The 21368-nt window shown below is 39.0% G+C and overlaps 1 protein-coding gene across 1 annotated transcript in view; it reads left to right on the top strand.

Annotated features, from left to right (window-relative positions):
- COL3A1 (collagen type III alpha 1 chain) overlaps positions 1-21368 on the top strand; it is an 87557-nt gene that overhangs the window by 63183 nt on the left and 3006 nt on the right. The window contains exons 28-49 of the mRNA XM_089502045.1: positions 864-917; positions 2303-2347; positions 2457-2555; positions 2654-2761; positions 3417-3470; positions 4682-4735; positions 4831-4884; positions 7575-7628; positions 9926-10033; positions 10592-10645; positions 11545-11598; positions 12981-13142; positions 14213-14320; positions 15408-15515; positions 15875-15928; positions 16099-16206; positions 16906-16959; positions 17058-17165; positions 19142-19195; positions 19320-19427; positions 20067-20349; positions 20640-20827. Coding sequence (XP_089358171.1) covers positions 864-917; positions 2303-2347; positions 2457-2555; positions 2654-2761; positions 3417-3470; positions 4682-4735; positions 4831-4884; positions 7575-7628; positions 9926-10033; positions 10592-10645; positions 11545-11598; positions 12981-13142; positions 14213-14320; positions 15408-15515; positions 15875-15928; positions 16099-16206; positions 16906-16959; positions 17058-17165; positions 19142-19195; positions 19320-19427; positions 20067-20349; positions 20640-20827 — 2073 coding nt within the window. The remainder of the gene's footprint in view (positions 1-863; positions 918-2302; positions 2348-2456; positions 2556-2653; positions 2762-3416; positions 3471-4681; positions 4736-4830; positions 4885-7574; positions 7629-9925; positions 10034-10591; positions 10646-11544; positions 11599-12980; positions 13143-14212; positions 14321-15407; positions 15516-15874; positions 15929-16098; positions 16207-16905; positions 16960-17057; positions 17166-19141; positions 19196-19319; positions 19428-20066; positions 20350-20639; positions 20828-21368) is intronic.

Below are 21368 nucleotides of genomic sequence, written 5' to 3'. Positions count from 1 at the left end.
GTATTTTGACATTCATGCAATCACTGTGTTCATATTGAAATTCAAATGTTAATGGGAGAACTGAAGTTTAATTTGGTTGTATTGAGGGCTTTGAATTTGAAGTTTGCCATCTGAACTCTTTTTAGGAGAGATGCCATCAAAATCAATGAGTCGAACTTTAAATAGGATTTCACCTTGAAATAATGATGCTATGTTGAGTGATCCTACAGCCAGTTATGTATAACTATCCCAATGTTCCCTGATCTGCACTCCCCATCATACCACGCATAAAGAGAGATCTACAATTTATCTGAGTGGCTCCTGAACATTTGCAAGAGATTACCACATTAGAGTGATGTAAAATAAATGATGAATATCCTCCCATTCCCCAAGAAATTTCTCCAGTCTTAAGAAATGTAAGTTCCCTCAGCAATTCTACAGAGGTTGTACTTGAGCTGGGCCTTCCAAATTTTTACTGCTGAATGCAAAAACCTCTGTAGCTCAACATTCCACTATGTTCTTTGTAACAGTGCCTGATGATGCTTTGATATGAAAGAAACAATATCTTAGCTCATAGATGGAAGCCCAGTTTTTCAATGTAATTATGCATGAATTCCAAGTCACTGGGAAAGATCTCTGCCCAGGAAGCCCAGTGAGAATCAGACCTGAGTGTAACTGAATGGATGGGTTAGCCATAGAACAATTTTCAAAATATGGAACACTTATGGATATCTCCACACCTTAAAATGGAGACCAGTATCTGAAATAAACTACTATCTGAAAAATTCTTACCTTTTAAGAAATATGCAGCCCCATAGGTTATATGATTGGTGTTGAAAAAGTATATCAGAATGTGTATCAAGTAATAGTTCTGCTTCCTATAGGGACTGCCTGGATCTTCAGGACCACCTGGAGAGAATGGAAAACCAGGAGAAGCAGTAAGTTCCATTTTCTTTTGCTCTTCCACCCCTTCAACCTCCTCTTTTTTGCTCCTTGGCCCTCCTTTCTCCATGCAGCCTCCTTCAGACACTATTGCACGTATGTACTCTTCAAAATGCATGCTAAACGTGAAATAGTCTTAATAATATCCTGAATTGACAGGATGTTATCAGCAGTAAGATAAGTCCCAAAAAGTCTCTCTCTCTCTCTCTCACACACACACACACACACACACATTCACACACACTTTTCAAAGTCTGCTATTCCTGAGTCTTCAACATATGCTGACAGAAAACAAGTTTCCTGATGAAACAAAATGCCAGAACGTTGTCCAGATATAAAAAAACCTCAAAAGAGGTCTTTGATTTTCAGCACCATTCATAATACTGAATATAAGAAACAGTGCATTGCATATTCACATAATTTATATATGTATGTACATAAACCAGAAATAGCTTTTGGAAGCACCATTTATATCAAATGTTCTTGCTCTTTCAGAGGTTCAGAACATGGATTTGCTCACCCTAGGCACCTCCAACTTTACAGAATCCGGGAATCATCTTAAATCCTAATCTGCACCATCATGTGCCCTTCAATAGACTAACGTTTAATAATTTCACTTTGCCTGCCTATCTAACTTACCAGTCTAGATCTTAGCTCCATTTTAATCCTCCTATGCTCAATCAAATAGGATTGTCTATTTCTCTTTCTCTTCCTTGTTTTTTTCTCCCACAATTTTCTCTTTTCCTTTCTCTCTCCTATATGCGGTCCTCATACCATCAGTGTGACACTGGTTATTTTGGTTCATTAACTTGTTGAATGAAAGCAAATCCTATCAGCCGGGTCTTAAACTGCATAGATCGTTGAAGAGAAAATGTTTAGACATGTGTGAAGCATTAGTGTTTATCAGAGCTTTTCCAAGACATCTTACAGGCTAAGGTAAAGAACAAGATGGTACTCTTTCCCCCATATGTTCTGAAGCTGGCTAGACTGGCAGTTGAGCCTTACTTCAACACTAGTTATGAGACAGAATAATATCATCCATTGCACCTAGTACACAAGTATCATCCAAGTAGGAGAAATTCTGATCACTCAGGAAGAATATCTGATGGGCTGCTGCTTGATAAAACAGTTGCCTCCTTCTGCCTGATGTTAGTGTATGCTCCAAATAAAGAAAAAAATGTGTATGCTTAAACATGTTTAAAACAATGGTCTTGTGCTCCTTTGGGCAGTGTGGTGTATGTACCACAGTCATGTGTGCCATTATTGCTTCCATGGCTTGCCTTCCACGTAACGTCATGTATGTCTTGCTTGTGTATGACACAGGCATGCTGTATAATCCATGAAACATATAGGTAATCTTTTTGCCTTTGATTCATAACAGGGTCCAAGAGGTGAAAATGGAGCTCCGGGACTTCCAGGGTCCAAGGTAAAACTTGCATCAACCACTGCATAATTCTAAAAAAGAAAGAGTTAAATAAATGTATGACATGTATTTTGGAGACTACAAAGGTGTTTTTTAAAAAAATCTACACTAGGGTGAAAATGGCATCCCAGGCGAACGAGGTGCACAGGGGCCCCCAGGTACCCCAGGAGCTAGAGGTGGAGCTGGCCCTGCTGGACCAGAAGGTGGAAAAGTGAGTAGAGGTTATGTTATTTTGGGCATACTTTAAATTATATCTTGCATCTTTCTCTTTGGTTCTCATAACTATTGCTCTTTACAACATTGTTCTAGGGACCTGCTGGCCCACCAGGTCCTCCAGGCAATATGGGATCACCAGGTTTGCAAGGAATGCCTGGAGAGAGAGGAGGTCCTGGAAACCCTGGACCCAAGGGGGAAAAGGTAGGCCTTTGTGTATAGAGTTTCCATTGAGCCCAAAAACTAACTTCCTTCCAAACAAAATAGTTTTGGATTGGATGCTAATCACAATAGTTATATTATGGAGGCTGTTATAAAATTAGAATCAGTTTAGTTTTAACTCTTTATCCTTGGATTTACTGAAGACATTTGCACTTCATTGCTGTGACTGTTCTTGTCGTTATCTTGGTTCAAAGAATTCAACGTTCATAAGCCAACCCTCCATCCATCCCCAATCCACATTCTGATTTTGGCTGACCAACAAACCATCGCTTGTTAGAATAAATAGTTTACAAACTGCAGGTCAGTTTTAACTAACCCACACTATGGCTTGCTGTGATATACAGACACAGTAATTATTACCTTCTAGCACTTCCCTACTCATGTAATTTAAATTAAGGCTGCGTAGTTAGTTATACCCTTTGACTTTTGTGAGCTGGTAATCTGGGACAGAATGAGGTCTATGGTAGGAAAGATAATCCTTTCCATCAGTGGTGTTCATTCAGCTGAAGGATGGGCACCATTTGATTTCACCCATAACTGAATACAAGTTGCAGATTGCAAGTGCTTTAGAATTTTTTTTGTAGGTTTTTACTTTGTTCCCAATATTTTGTAATCACATTTGCCTTTTGTTTGACAGGGGGAACCTGGTAGCAGAGGTGGAGATGGCTTACCTGGTAAAGATGGAATGCGAGTGAGTAAAACTTCTTATCCCATTTGAATGTGTACATATGTGGAAAATGTGCCTACCACATCTAATTTGTAACAACATGCATTGAAATTGGCAAATTTCATTGATTGAGAAAGACATCCATCAGCAAACTTTTCTTCCTCATGGCCAAAGACCTTTGCAAAAATGCAAAAAGAAATAGTAGAACAAAACACATTTACTAGAAATGTTAGAAAGATAAAGGAGTGAGCTAAATATTGATTCCCCTCCCAATAAGGTTCAAGAACGTTTTACTATGAATGCAGCCTATGCAGAGGGAACTCTTTCCCAGAGGAAAATTCCAGGAACTGTGGATAAACATCTGCCCCACTTGATTCATAATGGATTTGGATTTCCAAGCTTTCTTAAATTACTCTGTAGGAGGATTCTCACAAGAGTTCTCCATCAGCTCATTACAGACATATGAGAGATGTGTCTACCACCTTTTCCTACCAGTAACACTTTCTTTCCTCAATTTCATACTTTTAAAGAAGGAATCATGAACCAGGCAGACTAGAAACAGCAGTATGGGGCCCAGCCAGGAGACATTTCATCTTTAAGGCCTAGAAATTTCTGTTGTTGCCTCATGCGTATGCCTATTAGCCACTGGAACATATGCAAGAACATAAATTACTGCTAAGAAACACAGTGGAGCTTATATCACAAGCCCTGGGGGATGGGATCGGTGTGGAAAGGAAGGGGTGGGAAGGGAACGGAGAAATTATGCATATTACCACACAGGAGAATGTCACTGATGCCACTGAAAGTTCCCCAGCCGTTCCCCATCCATCCCACAGCAGCGATTTTCAAGAACTGTTCAGAATAGTTCCCCATTAATAGTTATCCATTATAAGGTTATTATTCCCTGGTTCTGGTGTAGAACATGCCAGATGTTGTCCAGACTGCTCACACCAGAACCAGGTTTGGGACATGCATTGTCTGAACAGATTGACGTCGTAATGGAAAGGAGGAATGGGCTTTTTGGCCCATGCAGACCTTTGTCTCTGTTGGAAATGATGCGACTGGCTACAGAACTTTCAGGCAACAGATTACCTGATACAATCAGGTGCAATGAAAAGCAATCTGTTTAGTTATCAATGACAGGGGAAAAAATTGACAACACTTTTTGAATACATAATTTGTTGACAGATATCTCCAGGTTGATAATACTAACTAAGTATTTCTTAACTTTCCAGGGTCCTGTAGGATCCATTGGACCCCCTGGCCCAGCTGGCCAACCTGGTGACAAGGTATTGGTGGTCTCATTCCAATAAATGACAATTTATATGTAATTGTTAACTGTGCTCATTTTGAAGAGTCAAATTCCAATTTTTTTTTCCTTTAGGGAGAGCCTGGTACAGCTGGACCTCATGGCCCAACAGGTCCCCGTGGTGGTCCCGTAAGAAATTTATTTATTTGCAATCATAATTCAAACCTAGATTACTTTGCACTGTTTCTAACATATTTCTTAGGAAGAAATACTTTTCTTCCACTTTACAGGGTCACAGTAGTTTTTGAAAGTCAGGACACTTGTTAATAGTCCGATACTTCGATTGAGGAAATAGAGATATACTGAAAGTACTAAAATCCCTTTTATTTTTGAAACATTTTCCATTAAACTTTAAAATAAACTAATATATTATTCCATATTTAGTTATGTGAATATTTTGCTATAAATATCAACACTTAAGTATGTATACACATATTTCAAAAAGAGTATAAGCAAGCATCATATACCTTTCCTTTTTTCCTTTTATTTTGCATTTAAGTAAATTTAAAGATGTATTAACTCGATTTTTACCTACTAATTTTTCTTACTAAAGATTTAGATGCTTATTTCCATCATAAGATTCTAAATGCTTAACTCCACTGATATCATGAGCTCACTTAATTAAAATCTACTTCTATTATTGTCAGTTGTCAAAACTGGCATCATCAAGAAAACATTCAAAGATCATATATAAGGCATTGTTCCAGGGTATCACAATCAACATCCCTCTTATATTTTCTTTCTTCTGAAAAATATTCACTTTGTTTTTATACTGTATAATTGTTAATGAAAATGTCAAAAGCACCTTATCGTTCAAAAAAGATTAAGCAAAAGTGCCTTATCTCTCAAAAATATGAGAGTACTTCTTGTGAATTTATGCCACTATCTTGCTGTCATGGGACACATTGGACCCCCAACTGAGAGAAACATAGCAAATTCTGAGGGAGGGAAGTCTAATGCTTTTATAGTGAAAAGTGGAAAGAGTAAAAAAAAGAGGGGGGGAGGAAAAGGAAGGAAGGAAGAAACATTACTGCAGGTTGAAAGGGGAGTTGATGTGTAAGATAGCAGTGGGGAAATCTTTAGCCATCCAAATATTTTGAACTAAAGCTCCCAGAGTTCTTTGCCATTGGCCATGCTGTCTGAGGCTTCTAGGAGGCCAAAACATTTGAAAAGCCAAAATTTCTCCACTCTAGTATAAGAATCAACTGGGAGTGGTAGTTCACAAGTTTGGCACTAGCCTTTTGCAGCCGTTGCCCAAGTCCTTCCAAGGAGCTGCTTCCCTAACAATACAAAATCCATGTGCAAAGGGGCATATGTTTTGCAAAATTCCACACATGTTGTAAATTGTTTAAAGCTTGAGTGAAGAGATTAAGTAGGATGTTGAAAATACTGATTTAGGCTGCATCTGCACTGCAGAAATAATCCATCTTGACATCACCTTAACTTCCATGGCTCAATGCTGTGGTTTTCTGAGAATTGCATTTTGTTGTGGCACCAGAACACTGTCACAGAGAAGGCTAAATGTCTCACAAAACTACAGATTCCAGAATTCCATAGCATTGATCCATGGCAGTTAAAGTGATGTCAAACTGGATTATTTCTGCAGTGTGGATGCAGACTAATGGAAACAAATACATCAGTGATACCTTTATTAGCCAACCGAAATGCACAATATACGTGTTGCAAGCTTTCAAAGCTCCATGGGTTCCTTCATCAGGCAAGAAGTTACAAACCAAACAGGAGGGAAAAAACAATTGGAGATGTTAGTCAGATGTCTGCATGCTGTTTCAGTCCATAGTAAAGATGTTATGATGAGGATGATGCAAATACAGGCAGGTGAGAGAGATAATGAACAAGAAAAAGAATTTTCTGACACATGGGGCATAGCTATGGACTAGTCTATACAATTAAAATACTCCTCATTCCTTTTAAATGAAATGTGATCTAGCCACATTTGATTTTTTTTTTTTTTTGGGGGGGGGGGGTTGTCCTTAAACTCTTTATAAAAAGGCATTACAGTTTTTTAACCAAAGTATCTGGGGAAATCTGTAAAAATGTGAATTGTTGCATCTGTGGCTGTCCATCTGCTTCACACAAATTTGGGAGGCTGTGTATTTTTGGCAGAGAATAGATGTGAATTTGTGCAGGAAAGTAAAGATGATTAACTTTTTCAAATGTGCAAAAGTCCTCAGCAATTCACACAGTACACTGACATGTAGACTAGCCCAATGTTAATCTGTTGTGGGGTAGGGTGGATAACAAAGAGGGACATGTTAAGAAATAGTACTTTTTATTTGTCATATATTTTCATGGGCAATATAGTGAACCCTCCACATTCATGGGGTTAGGCATACAGGACCCCCATGAAAGTGGGAAAAAATTGCAAATAAAAAAGCTAATTTTTTAATATAAGAGAACACTGCTCCAGTACTCTCTAGATTCTCCAGCACAACTCTGTGGTCATCATCTACCAGACATTGATAATAGAATTGTGCTGGAGGACCTACAAATGCCTAGAGAATGTTTTCTCTAGGAATCTCTAGGTCCTCCACATGATTCTATGGTCAATACCTGGCAGAGTCATGCCAAAGGATCTAGAAATTCCTAGAGAGAACATATTAATCGAATCTGTGAATAATAAAATCTGCAAAAGTCAAAGCAGCATACATGGAGGGCTGATTCTAATATAGTAGTCCACAAAACCTATGCCAAATTCAGCACATTAGCCCTTAAAGTGGCACAGGATATTCAATGTAAGGCAGCTGCCTTTAATCCTGAAAAGTAGTTTATGTTTATTCTCATCCTTCTGTCATCTGCAGGGTGATCGTGGTGAACAAGGGCCCCCTGGTCCTGCTGGCTTCCCTGGAGCACCTGTGAGTATGGAAACTGGGCAGGATGGGGGCAGTTTCTTTTTAGCCTATCACTTCTTCCTATTTTGCATAGATGTAGACTCTACATTTCACGTATACAGTCAAAAGATAATAATTACACCACATTCACATAAGGCCTTGTTTCTAAATCCTGCACCATGCAGCTGACTTGTTATTCAAATCTATCATTCCTAAAGGTTTTTCTAAAGGCAAGAGGAGAAGAGCTTCCACTGTTGCCACACTGCAGTTTCTCCCTTCTTTTTCTTTGCTCCATTATCATTCATTCATAGAAAGACAGAGGCTATAGATTCACAGCAAAAATAACCCCTTTTAATAACACACTCAGAGCTGGATTTGACAGGGTGATAAGCAAAATGGCACTACTGGGGGGGGGGGACTCATGCGTGATAGAATCCCAAGGTTTTCAGAAGTGCAACATTTTTATTTTAAAAAAAATAACCTGTCTCAAAAAAGAAACAGCCAAATGAAAACGGAACCTCTTCAGTTGTCATGGAATGTAGAGTAACACTGGGAAATGAAAAGAAGAAGTCGGAAGAATAGAATGTTATACTTTTAAGCAACTGCCTTTTTTAAAACCTGAAGAGGTGTTAGGAAGAAGGATAAACTACAGTGCACCTGCTCCATATGCGGGTGCACCATATGCGGCTTTCACTTTACTTTATGTGGAAGCCGCGCACACACCGCACCACCGCCAGCATAAGCCCCATTCTATTGAATGGGGCTTGTGCTTATGTGGAATTTGCCTTATGCTGGGGGTCCGGAACATATCTTCCACGTAAGGAGAGGCTCCACTGTATAACCTTTTGTTGTAGGCCTCTCTTATCTATTAGTCATTCAGAAATTCTGCTTCTTATTCAAAGACAGCAGAGGCCCTTTCACATTCCACAATTAGAAAACTATAACTCCCCTTTATCTCCTATGACGATAACTTGGGGATTTGAGTTTGGTCAGAGGCATCAAAGGTGCTCCCTGGGTGACAATTGAAAAGCCCCTCCCTCAACAGCCAATCCCGGGATTCCACAGGATGTTGTCATGACAATTAAATTGGAATCATACTGCTATAATTGTGTGGTGTGAAAGAGCCCCAGATTAGAAGCAGAAATTTCACAGGGATAAAACTGTTGTGGTTGTGACTTCTAAATTGCAATAATCCCCATTATTGTATACAAAACCATAACTCTTATGACACATACTGACAGGATAATTGAACTACACCCATACTTCCACATTTGCTGGGGTTAGGCACATAGGACCCCCGTGAATGTGGAAAAAATGCAAATAACAAAAGCACTATGTTTTTATCTGAGAAAACACCTCTCCAGGAATCTTTAGGTCCTCCAGTGCAACTGTGGTCAACATCTGCCAGACATTGACCACAGAATTGCACTGGAGGAGCTACAAATACCTGGTGAAGTGTTCTCTCTGGGAACCTCCTTCAGTGCAACTTTGGGTTAAGGCTGACCATAGAGTTGCGCTGGAAGCCCTAGATATTCCTAGAGAGAACATATTAATAATATCTATGAATAATCAAATCCACAAAAGTCAAAGCCGCAAATGTAGAGGGATGAGTATAGTGCTACACTTGCTTTGTGATAAGAAATGTCAGATGTCTCTCTTTATAGTATGAAACAGATACTACAGTGATTTTCACCTTGTCTGCACGAGCCAAATAAACCAGCCACCCCCATCCTCTTGCCAAGGAGTCCAGATAATGCAGGGCCCAATCCCCAAATCGGGTGTGAAAAGTCCAGATGACATCCAGCCCCTTCAGCAACAAACCCCTCTTAAAATTGAATAATAAAATTCTTTGTTTGCTTTGGATCTTCCTGGAAGATCTGGGGCCCTCCATTGGGACACCAGGTGGCTGTTTGTATGTGTGTTCTGTTATGCCACCCAGCGCAGCTGCTGCAGAGGCAAGTCACCCAATCTGAGGTCAGAATGAGATACCCACCATGTGCTCAATGCTGGGTGCCTTGTTCTGACCTCAGGAGCTAGCAGTTTGCCATGGCTATGTCAGGTGGCACAGCAAGATGCAGGTGTGAATAGCCACCCTCCATAACAACAGAGGACCTCAGGTAATGGGGTGAGGTTGGAGCCAGGATACTCCAGGGTGCCCCTGAAGTATCCTGACATGTACAGACACCACCTTAGATTTTAGCTTCTGTTTCCTTTGAGCATAATCAATATCCTTGTCCTTTACAAAGCTAACTAAAACAGGCTTCTTAGATCTTCTTCGATATTCTTAAATTGCACATGTATAATAATTTATTTGTATACAGGGCCAAAATGGAGAACCTGGAGGAAAAGGAGAGAAAGGCCCTGCTGGTGAAAGAGGAGAATCTGGACCCGCAGGGCCAACTGGCCCACCAGGAGGCCCTGGTGCACCAGTGAGTATTCATTACTGTCGAAATTCTAATGGCTTGGGTTAGACTCATAACCTACCTTCCACAGCCAGAAGGACATTTCTCCCAGAGGGTGCCTCAACCCAATTTGGGAGAGGTCCCCCCTTGCACTACAGATAATCATAATCAGCAGCCCAAGGGAGGGGCTTCCTTCGAGTAAAGGATAAGGAATTCCACTTCCATCTAAATCCAGCCTACTGATTCTGGCACACAATTTTCCTTTTATCTTTTTATCTGATAACAGCAACAACAAAAACACATTTCAATTTTCTAATGTCATAGGTGTCCCCTTACTGGGTTTGTTGTTGTTGTTTTTTGCATTGAAATATGGGAATATCTAGATTATTTTAAAATTATTAATTCTAAGGTTTTGATTGATTAAACAGATTATTTAATTTTTTGTTATTTCCTGCCTTAATCCATATGGAGAGGTATTATTATTGTTATTGTTCTATGTATATATTATATAAATATTGATATTGCATCATTATCATTATCGTCACTATTATTATTACTAATGCATTATTCCTTCATCCTGTTTAGGGTCCTGCTGGTCCACAAGGAGGAAAAGGAGAGCGTGGTTCTCCAGGTGCCCCAGTGAGTTTTACTTTTTCAATCTCGCCATGGTCTATAAGCAAAGATGCTGCATGCTCCAACTCTACCAAGATGCAGGATGCTATGGTCTCTGAACTAGGAGAAGCCCAAAATGAGTTATTTCTAGAGGCAAAAGAGAAAATAGCATTTCCCCACCTCCGGGTCCAAATGCAAAATATCCAACTGCCCATATTATTTTGGAATCGGATGCAAAAAAGAAGGAAAGAAAGTAGAATTCTCCTCCTGATAATAATAATGCAATAATTATAAAATAGGTTACAAGTTGCTGCCTGAAACTATCTCAGTCTAGTTAATGGTAGTGCTAGGGCTGCTAAACTACACTGGGATCTGGAAACACTACACCAAATTACACTAACAAGGAACATGAATAAAATAAAAGAGTGCTGGGTATTTGTAAGGTGTACTCCAATTCACCTAGTATTTGGTTCTAAAAACTCACTTTGATGATATGCTATATGTTTGGGTATGATATGCTATATGTTTGGGTATTAAGGCTATGCCTGTAGATGATGCCTATACAATCTATCTATGAATATATAATCTCAAATAAAAATATTACTCCGTGCATCTGATGAAGATTCTAGTCAATGAAAGAATCTGCCCCTATAAAGCTAGTCATCTTTAATATTTCTCAAAACTCTTCATTGTGTTACTGGCCATCTTGAAGTTCTCACTGTGTAACATGTTTACACATTATGCTGGTGTCCTGACAAACGTTTGAGTTAAATGTCATAGAATAGATGTGATACTTTATCATACTTGCTTGGTAAGTTTGAATACAGATGGTTTGCTTTAATATTTAGGGTTATTTTATTTTTCTCCTTTTTTACATTTTGTTTTATAGCATCATGTTGACATTAACATTACTCATTTGTTTTCAGGGTCAGGCTGGCTTTCCTGGTGGCCGTGGCTTACCTGGTCCTCCTGGTAACAATGTAAGACTCACTGCCATTTTTTGAAATTCTTCTGGTGCCTCTGTGTTTTCAGGTTCCTTAGCACTGATCCAGAACTCTAGCAGTCCATTCTAGTGAAAAGAATGGAAAAAATCTTCTGCACAGAAGCTCCATAAGTACATTAGAGCATATATGTCATGATTAGTTAATCAACTAGTTCATTTTTATAAAATATTAAACATGTTTTCACTGAAGAGACTTCAACCTAGTGCAAATTACTGCATATTTATCATTTTAACTTAAGTCCTTCCTAGGACACCAGAGGTACAAGGAGAAATGTGTATCCCTAGATGATGCTTACTGCTAACCCTTCCTTCTAAAAACACCATTTGCCCAATAGCAGCATTTATAATCTGCCTAATTTACAAATCATAGGAAACCCTTTTCAGAGTAGTCCCTATTACCCCTGTTATCTAGAAACAGAAATTAAATGTTATCAATGTACATTGTGCTGGGGACATCATACAGTTGAAAGGGACTTTGGAGGTCATCTTTTATTTATTTATTGCAATGAGCTCAAGAAGATCTGGCTGGATGTCCTACTGTGAAGTAGCTGGGGCTGAGATAATGTGAATGGATCAAGACCACTCACTAAATTTCATCTTTTGGAAGCCTATAATCACTATGCTACACTAGCTCACCAGCCATCAATCTAAGTCTCTGTTGCCTTGCTCGATGCAGGATCTGTAATGCATAATTCAACTGCAGTATCCCTGGCAGAGGGAAATTCAAACATTAGTCAAGGAATAAATATGACAGAGATGTTTTTTTGGGAACTAGATTGTGTATCTAGACTTGCAAGAAACATTTACTTCTATCCTCTCCTTGTAGTTATCATGAAAAATGCCTTTTGTGAATTACTTTCTAGTAAATTTACATAGTACTGTCATTTATGTATTGAAGTTTACGTACTGTAAATTATTGTAAATACAAGTTGAGTCTCCCTCATCCAGAATTCCAAAATTTGAAATACTAAAAAACAAAAAAACAAAAAACCTTTTTCATGAGTAGCTGAGAAAGAGTCACATTTGATTTCTGGTGGTTCAGTCTACATATACTTTGTTTTATATACAAAATTATTTAAAATGTTGTATAAAAGTTCTTGCAGACTATATGTATAAGGTGTATAGGAAATATACATGAATTGTGTGCTTAGACTTGTGTCCCATCACCAAAATATCTCATTATGTACATGTATGCAAATACAGGCATTCCAAAGTCCCAAAAAATCCAAGATTCAAAACACTTCTGATACCAAGCATTTCAGCTAAAGGAGACTTGACCTGAACTCCATTGTTTTGTGATTCTATTAGAATGGTCAAACACAGTATTTCAAACTTCATTTTCTCAATCTTGATTTATAGGGTAACCCCGGACAACCTGGCAATGCAGGCCCTCCAGGCAAGGATGGACCTCCTGGCCCATCTGGTTCTACTGGACCCCCTGGTAGCCCAGGTGGTTTAGGTCCAAAAGGTGAACCTGGTACTCCAGGTGAAAAAGGTCCATCAGGTGCAAGAGGGGAACCAGTAAGTACATTATTTGAAAGTCACAAACAAAATTAGGAATTTACCTTCAGTGATTATAATGTCCCTGTGATTCTTACTTCTGGTGCTTCAACCTGGCAAATACATTGACTGTTGGACTGACTTGACTGAATGTTATCTATGGTAGACAGGTAATAAATTAAGATAAACCTTTAAAGCTTCTTTTTAATAACGGCATAATTTTCCATGTTACAGAAGTTACACAGAAGTCATGGAAAATGTTATCAAAATTGATTTATTTAAAATATTTCTTTTATCTTATGAGCTGCCTTGGGTCCTTTTTTTGGGGAGAAAGGCAGCATAGAAGTGAAATAAATTAATATCAATAATAATAATAATAATTACTTTCAGATGATAAGGAACAAAGGTTTTCTCTTATTTTATTTGCACAACAAGTACTGATCCTGGACCTGGTTTGCTGGGTGTGCTCAAACTGTAGTTGGTTTGTTCAGATGAAACAGTGAACTATGGTTGGCTTCAGACTAGGAAAAGGGAAGGAATTCCCTCCACTCAAGGGAACAGGGATTGTACAACTCCAGTGATCTTGCCAGGCTTTTCCACATAGCACCAAACCATGATTTGGCCCTACATTTAAAAGTTCTCTTTTTCTGTTACTATAATTCTTTTCCAGCTTTACTACTGTTGCCTCTTTCCCTGCAAAGAGACTTTTTTTTATTGGCCATGTTCTGTTTTTTACCAAGTAAATTGTTACGGTCATTAGGATCAGAAAAAACTCTTTAAGAAGGCATGTGCTACTACTGTGAATATTCATCTCACCTTAATATCCCCAACACTTTTGTAAAGTACTGGAAGGATATTACTTGAAATAAGCATAGGAAGAGTACATACTGAAACAATCTCAAAATAGAGCAGAAAATCTCCTTTATGGTATAGGATTCCTTGTGGACATTTTCATCTATTCAGATGAGCATAGTCTGCAATAGGAGCAGGGTTTGTTTTCTAAGTTCCTAAATCTCAGTAAGTGTAGATAGTACTATCTTCTAAGTCTGTTGCTATGTAATTCTTGTCCCTAACTATTCTGTCTCCGACAGGGGGCACCTGGTCCTTCAGGAATTTTGGGCCCACCTGGACAGCGTGGTATTGTAGGATTGCCCGGCATGAGAGGTTTACCAGGCCCCTCTGGTCTCGCTGGTCCAAGGGTAAGAATTTATCCCATTCTTTAAATCATGTGAAGTATTCAATGGAACAAGGACTAAGCCAAAAACTGAGAGTGGGTGAAATCTTTGCTTACAATACTGTCTGTTCGTATGTTATAGAGGCATGGGTGTTACTACTGGAAGAAGGGCAGAAAAAGTCATTTATCTGTCTTTCAAACTTCAAAGAAGGAAGTTTTTTTTTACAAAAATGGCTTCCACTTCTCTGCTAATGAAAACTAAGTCAGAACAATTTAATTTCATAGAAAGGATAGCTTTCATAATTGTAATAGATATCTGTAGAACTCCTCCACCATTCCATAACACTTTCACAGTAGTTCCCTGTGTTTCATACTGATCTAAGTCCCCTGCTCCCCAACAGTGTCATATTTAGCTACAGCTTAATAACTTCAGATGCACCTGGAATGTTGGTGTTAATTGACATTGTTGTTGTTGTTGTTGTGTGCCTTCAAGTCATTTCTGACTTATGAAGACCTTAAGGCAAACATATCATGGGGCTTTGTTGGCAGATTTCTTCAGAGGGGTTTTACCATTGCCATCTTCTGAAGCTGAGAATGTGTGGCTTGGCCAAAATCCCCCAGTGGATTTACATAGCTGAGCAAGGATTGAAACCCTGGCCTCCAGAATCATAGTCCAATGCTCAAACCACTACACCATGAATTGACTTTAGCAGCTGGCTTTTTGCTATGCCCTGGAAGATGACAGATAATACACCTGCCATTTCAAAAGCTTTTTCACCCAACTTTGTGTGATGCCTTTCATCTTGTATCAGACAGACATCTTTGTTTTGGCAAAAAAGAGGCAATCCCAATGTAAGGAATATATATGTGGAAATAGACTTAAGTAAAAACCCAGAATTATATTGTTTAAGTGTACCTTGACAGCTGGGAGTAGACAGGTTTGTAAAAATTCAGCAAATATAAAATAGCATTTTAACATCACATGTTTGTGGCCATCCATTAGATACTTAAGCATATTTTTGATATCATTTAACTTTGGAATGACTGCTTACCAACATAGCATGATCCAGAAATGCCAGCATGTTATGAGTCAAATTTCCCCCCCAACATAGGGTGAAGATGGCAAACCAGGATCCAATGGTAGCCCAGGTGAACGTGGACCTCCTGGCGCACAGGGCCCTCCTGGCATTAGTGGAGCAGCTGGAGAACCAGGCAGAGATGTAAGTAGATCTTCTCCTATTAGTGGCTGAGGCCTATGAATGAACATATGCCACACCTTGGATATTGAGCAACTGAAATGAGATTTTTTTAAAAAAATTGATTTAATTCATATACAGTGGACCCTACTACATTTAGTCTAATGAATGTTCATGAGTGAACTGGCCCTGGATATGTGAATGATCTTTGATAAGCCTTTAGAAAAATGATAACTTCAAGAATGAAATTCTTAATTGTTAAATTCTTAGTAGAAACCCTATTCCAAACCCAGCTTATTTAATGGTTAGGTTTTTAGCTTATTGTTCTGTTTCTCCCATTGCTTCTTTGCCTGCATTTTAACACACTGCTTTGTATTTCTTAGGGTAACCCTGGATCAGATGGTTTGCCAGGTCGTGATGGCTCTTCAGGACCAAAGGTGAGAAGCTACATAATCAATACATTCTTGCTGCCATTTGAAAAGCCATTGATTATGGCTGCTATTGCTAGATTCTAATCAGTTCCAGAGCTTATCTGTGCTTAATTGATGAGTCATTTACTAAACAAATGCACTGCTGACTTTGGCTGTGATTTTTTTTTTCTGCCCAGGGTGATCGTGGTGAAAATGGTTCACCTGGTCTACCAGGTGCTCCAGGTCATCTTGGCCCCCCAGGTAATCCTGGTGCTGCTGGAAAACCAGGTGACAGAGGACATCCAGTAAGTATGAAGATAGTATTGAAGCAACCCAGTATGTTGCTGGGATTTCTCTCTCTTTCTCTCTGCAGTATTAAATTAGTAGAACATTACCAATAATGTTTGTCTTCATGTGACATTGAAGTTTTTCACAAAGGAAAATTGGGAAATCTAACAGTAAGACTACAGAGAGAACAATACCCTTGAAAGGCTCCAGACAGTGACTGTGGATGATTTTAGATAAATAAATGCCCATAGAAGATCTCAGTATTTAAGAACTGCAAAAGTCATAATGGACTAGGTAGAAAATCTAGTCTGTGGATTATGTGTAATTCAGGACTTTTCTAAGACTTCACAATAGGTTTGATACTTTTTAATAAAATTTGATCTGAAATGCTGGAAATAATGCGAAACTATTATGCACTGTTATTAATATTTTTTTTAAAAATGTAATTGAACAATTTTAAACAATCAGAGAGGTGTGTTAACTGACAATAAACCAGTCAAAATAAAATCAAGTGAGAACACCCCATTGATCTAAGTTAACATTCTTGTACAAAGCCATGGTTTATCACTGAGGCAACACTGTACATGTTGTGCAGTGATATGTTTGGGAGCATAATATTATGAGTTTAGGTATGACAAAATGCCTACTTATATTTAGAATGTTCACGCAGGACATAGATGTCATCCTTATACATCTCCATTTGTATTTTCCTACAGGGACCCGCTGGTCCAGTTGGTCCCTCAGGTCCTGCCGGTGTACGGGGTGCTCCTGTAAGTCTCTACTCCTAAATTCCAGCCTTTTTATGTTGCTCATTCTCTTTAACCTTAATCCTCTTTTTAAAATACTTTTCACCAATTTATTTATAAAGGGTCCTGCTGGTCCACGTGGTGATAAAGGTGAAGCTGGTGAACGTGGTCTTAATGGAATAAAGGGTCATCGAGGATTCCCTGGTAACCCAGGTCCCCCTGGTCCAGCGGTAAGTTCTAAGAATGTTTTAGCCATGCATAAATGGAAATAAAATGGCTGGATGCTCTGCATGATCTACAGGACAACCATAATCACTCATGTTGACACATCAAGGGAAAGAACACAACAGCTCTTGTATAAAATAACTACATTTGATCCCCTCCACACGCAGATTTCATCTTAAACTAAATACATAATTGCATAGTTTGGGAGCTTACTTTTTTTTGACCAGGGTATTAATTTGCCACTGGACTAGGGAACAAAGAGCTGTGTCACAGAAAAATGGGTAGAATATTAGAGTCATTTATTGAACCAGTTGGCTGAGATTGGTTGTGTATATTGCCACCTAAATTAGATGAACAATTGCCCATTTCCCCATCTGTTCTGTTACATTTGAGATAACATTTCCTCTGATTTGTACCTCTAACTGTAAAGCTCTTCTGTCTGTATGCTATCTTTGACTTCCTTTTGTAGAGGTTAGTATTGGGCTTGAACAATTAGTAAGACAATTTATGTGCCTCTCTCTCTCTCTCTCTCTCTCTCTCTCTCTCTCTCTCTCTGTGTGTGTGTGTGTGTGTGTGTGTGTGTGTGCGCGCGTGTGTGTGTGTGTAGAGAATAGTTCATTGAAAGTTAAGAGTGCCTAAAACAGATAAAAGATGCGAGGTTTTCCATGTCTTATGGGGAGCTCATAGCTATTAACTGATACATAGCTGATTCTGCATCAACCCCCAAAGCTGTGTTTGTAGCCCTCAGATCCTCCAGCATCCCTAGATTGGACTGCCCTTTTTCTGGCTTCAAGCAGCTGGAGTTAATTTTTCTTCCAAGAAACCTCTATGATTAGCAATTCACCTTTTAAATAGGTTGCAAGGGGCCCCATGCTTGTCATTATTGGTGTGTGGCTTCAAGTCTGTTTTGACTTATGGCAATTGTAAGGTGAACCTAATACTACTTAATATTTTTTTTAAAATACTGTTTTCCCACCCGAAACTAACAAAACTAACTACTTCCCTTTCTGTTTGTGTCTGGGACATTTTTGGCAGTTCATGAGCTTCCCCCCTGAATATGTATACAACTGTAGTACATGGCAGAACATTAACCTTCAGACCTGTCTCAGTTATTCATACCTGATACAGGCCCTTGCCTTGCCTTGCCTTGCCTTTCTCCTCCTCCTCATCTCCTTCTCCTCCTCCTCTTCTTGTTCTAATCCCACCTTCCCTCCCAATTGGGACTCAAGGTGGCTTATTGTTTAGAAAAGCAATAAAGTTAAAAGTTTAATACAGTGTTAAAAGAGCAATACAGTTAAAATGGGCTAGGAAGTGCTGTATTGTTTTACATGTTTTTAAAACAATACAGTATACTCCTGTCTGTTCTTTACAAACTTTCTGTATTAAAAGCCTATCATTATTACTTTAAAAAAAGAAAAAGGTTTTGCTTGCTAATGGAAGGAATGCAGAAAGGAGACCATTTTGGCCTCTCTGAGAAGAGAGTTCCAGAGTCTAGGGGCTGCCACCGACAAGGCCCTCTCTCACATACCCACCAACCATGTATCCGAAGAGCTTCTGATGACTTCCTTTGCTTTGCTTTCCATTGCTTTCCTCCCTCCCTTCCTTCTATCCCACCTTTCTCCCAACAAGGGACCAAATATGTGTCACAACAAAGTTAAAATAAGGTAACAACTAAAAACATGATGATAGAAACATGTATTTTTTTAAAAAATCAAATTATAAAACACCCATAGTCTAAAACAGCATAAAATCATTTATGAGGCATAGTGATGAAGAAAGCAAATGTGACACAACCAGTTAAAAGTATTTTTGGACAGTTTACACTATATAGAGAGCCTATGTGGCTTTATCTTTCAAAAAGTCATCTATGCTGGTGTACATTGCCTGAGCTTATAATAAGGAAAAGCACAGCTAGAGTTGCAAGGACACCAGGCAGAATCTGGATTTTACTACCTATGTTATATCATTCTTGTCTTAACAGGGTGCACTGGGTCCCCAAGGTCCAAATGGAAGCCCAGGACCTTCAGGTGCTAGAGTAAGTCATTTCCTCTGTTTTTCCCTAAGATCTCAGTTGGTGGATCTTAAGTCCATGTTATTTCATATCAGTTATCACAACACATGAACAGTGCACATAATGGCTGGTTTCCTGTGCTGTTTAGGGTCCTCCTGGACCAAATGGTCCACCTGGAAAAGATGGTACAAGTGGTTACCCAGGTCCCATTGGCCCACCAGGCCCTCGTGGAAGTCGAGGTGAAGCCGGAACTGCGGTAAGTGATTAAGTATATTTTCTTCTTTTTCTTTTTCTTTTTTGGACATCAAAAATTTCACTCTCATGCTCCACTCTTAAGAAATATAAGCTTGAAAGCTATGTTCCATGCACCAAAGTTACAGTCAAGGAACTTACTGCAAGATATAACAAGCAAAAGAAGACAAATCAGACAAGAAAGATGAGCTCAAATCCATATTAACCAAGATCTGAGCAAGCAGTTAACCCAATTAGAGAATTTAGCATACACATCTCAACAATGTTGAACTGTGACTGCTTCAGAGTCATAACTCATCTTGTTCCTTGGGACCAAGTCAGACAGTTGGATGTTCTTTTGTTTCATCATATTTGTGAATTAGGAGGCTATTCATATCTTTTCTCCTGTTTCCACTGGGTGAGAGTGAACAAACTTTGCACATACACAACCTGATGTACAAGATATATAAAATACTTCTTAACTAAGTAACTACATCCAGTATCAGGTGATGGTGATGATGAACCTGTGGAAATAACTGGTATCTAGTTTTGTATGAAAAGGCTATATGTACTGTTGACATTTGAATATCTATTTTCTTGTGATGGCTACTTGAGAACTAGATTTTGAATCATTCAGGATATTTGTTTACTATTTATTTTATAGGGTCCACCTGGTCACAGTGGGCCTCCAGGACCTCCTGGCCAACCTGGAGCTCCTGGTCCATGTTGTGGTGATGGTGCTGGTATGCTGGGCCCAAGTGGTGAAAAAGGACCAAGCTACTACCGAGATCAGCCATCTGAGGACAGAATTGCCATGACTGATGTTTTAACTTCACTAAAATCCATCAATAGCCAGATTGAAAACATCATCAGCCCAGATGGCTCACGAAAGAACCCAGCCCGTAACTGCAGAGATCTCAAGTTCTGTCATCCTGACCTTAAAAGCGGTATGTTTCAGTCTGTCCCTACCTGGATTAGAGTAAAGGAAAAGGTCCTCAAGAAATGCAGAGCTCAAGAGAAGAAATGTTTGCTAGAAGAGTAACAGCTCTACTACCACTTCATAGCCTTTTCTTTCCTCTCCCCAGTAACATGTACTAAAACAATATGCATTGTGTCAATATATTTCCTTGTCAGTGATAGCTAATAACATATCTGAGTCCATATTCAGGTATGTAATCAGGTATTTTTGGTTGTTGTATGCTTTCAATCATCTATCTATTTTGCTATGTCATTGTAGGAGAGTATTGGATTGATCCTAACCAAGGTTGCAAATTGGATGCTATCAAAGTATTCTGTAATATGGAAACTGGAGAGACATGTATCAATGCCAATCCTGCAAGTGTTCCAAAGAAGAAGTGGTGGGAAAGCCCAGGACCTGAAAAGAAACACATTTGGTTTGGAGAGTCTATGAATGGAGGCTTCCAGGTAAGATCTTTTGTATGAAAGAATAAGTGCTCTTCACTAGAAGGAGGAATCAGTCCTGTAATTAAGCAAAAGAAGACAATCACCTCAGAGGCAATATGACAGATTCCCAAGTGCTTGTCTTGAACTCCCTAGCTGTTCTTATCTCTAAAGAATAGGGCTATGTATGCCATGCAGCCTTTCTGGCCCCCTAACTAGCCTGCAGTCTCAAGCATGATGGAAGGCAATATTTCATTCCCAGTGCCAAACTAGGAGTCAGCTGTCTTGCTGACTTCTGTTACATGAATTTGGTGGAACATGGAGAACAGCTATCTTGTGAATCACCTAAAGAAGCAAAATGTCATGGACGTGGTCCTGTCATTAAAGCTACGTTTCAGCTAATGTGGCATAGTAATTTGAGTGTTGGACTAGGACTCCAGGAGATGAGACCTCAAATCCTCATTCAGTCATAGAAACCCATTGTGTGATCTTGGGCAAGTCACACTTTCTTTGCCTCAGAGGAAGGTATAAATCTGAATAAATTTTATCAATAAAACCCTGTGAT

The sequence above is a fragment of the Sceloporus occidentalis genome, unplaced genomic scaffold (assembly GCF_023333645.1).
Source record: "Sceloporus occidentalis isolate IW3139 unplaced genomic scaffold, rSceOcc1.0.p SCAF_191, whole genome shotgun sequence".
NCBI classification, from domain to species: Eukaryota; Metazoa; Chordata; class Lepidosauria; order Squamata; family Phrynosomatidae; genus Sceloporus; species Sceloporus occidentalis.
The sequence above is the reverse complement of the archived record's forward strand: the minus strand, read 5'-3'. Positions and strand labels throughout refer to the sequence as shown.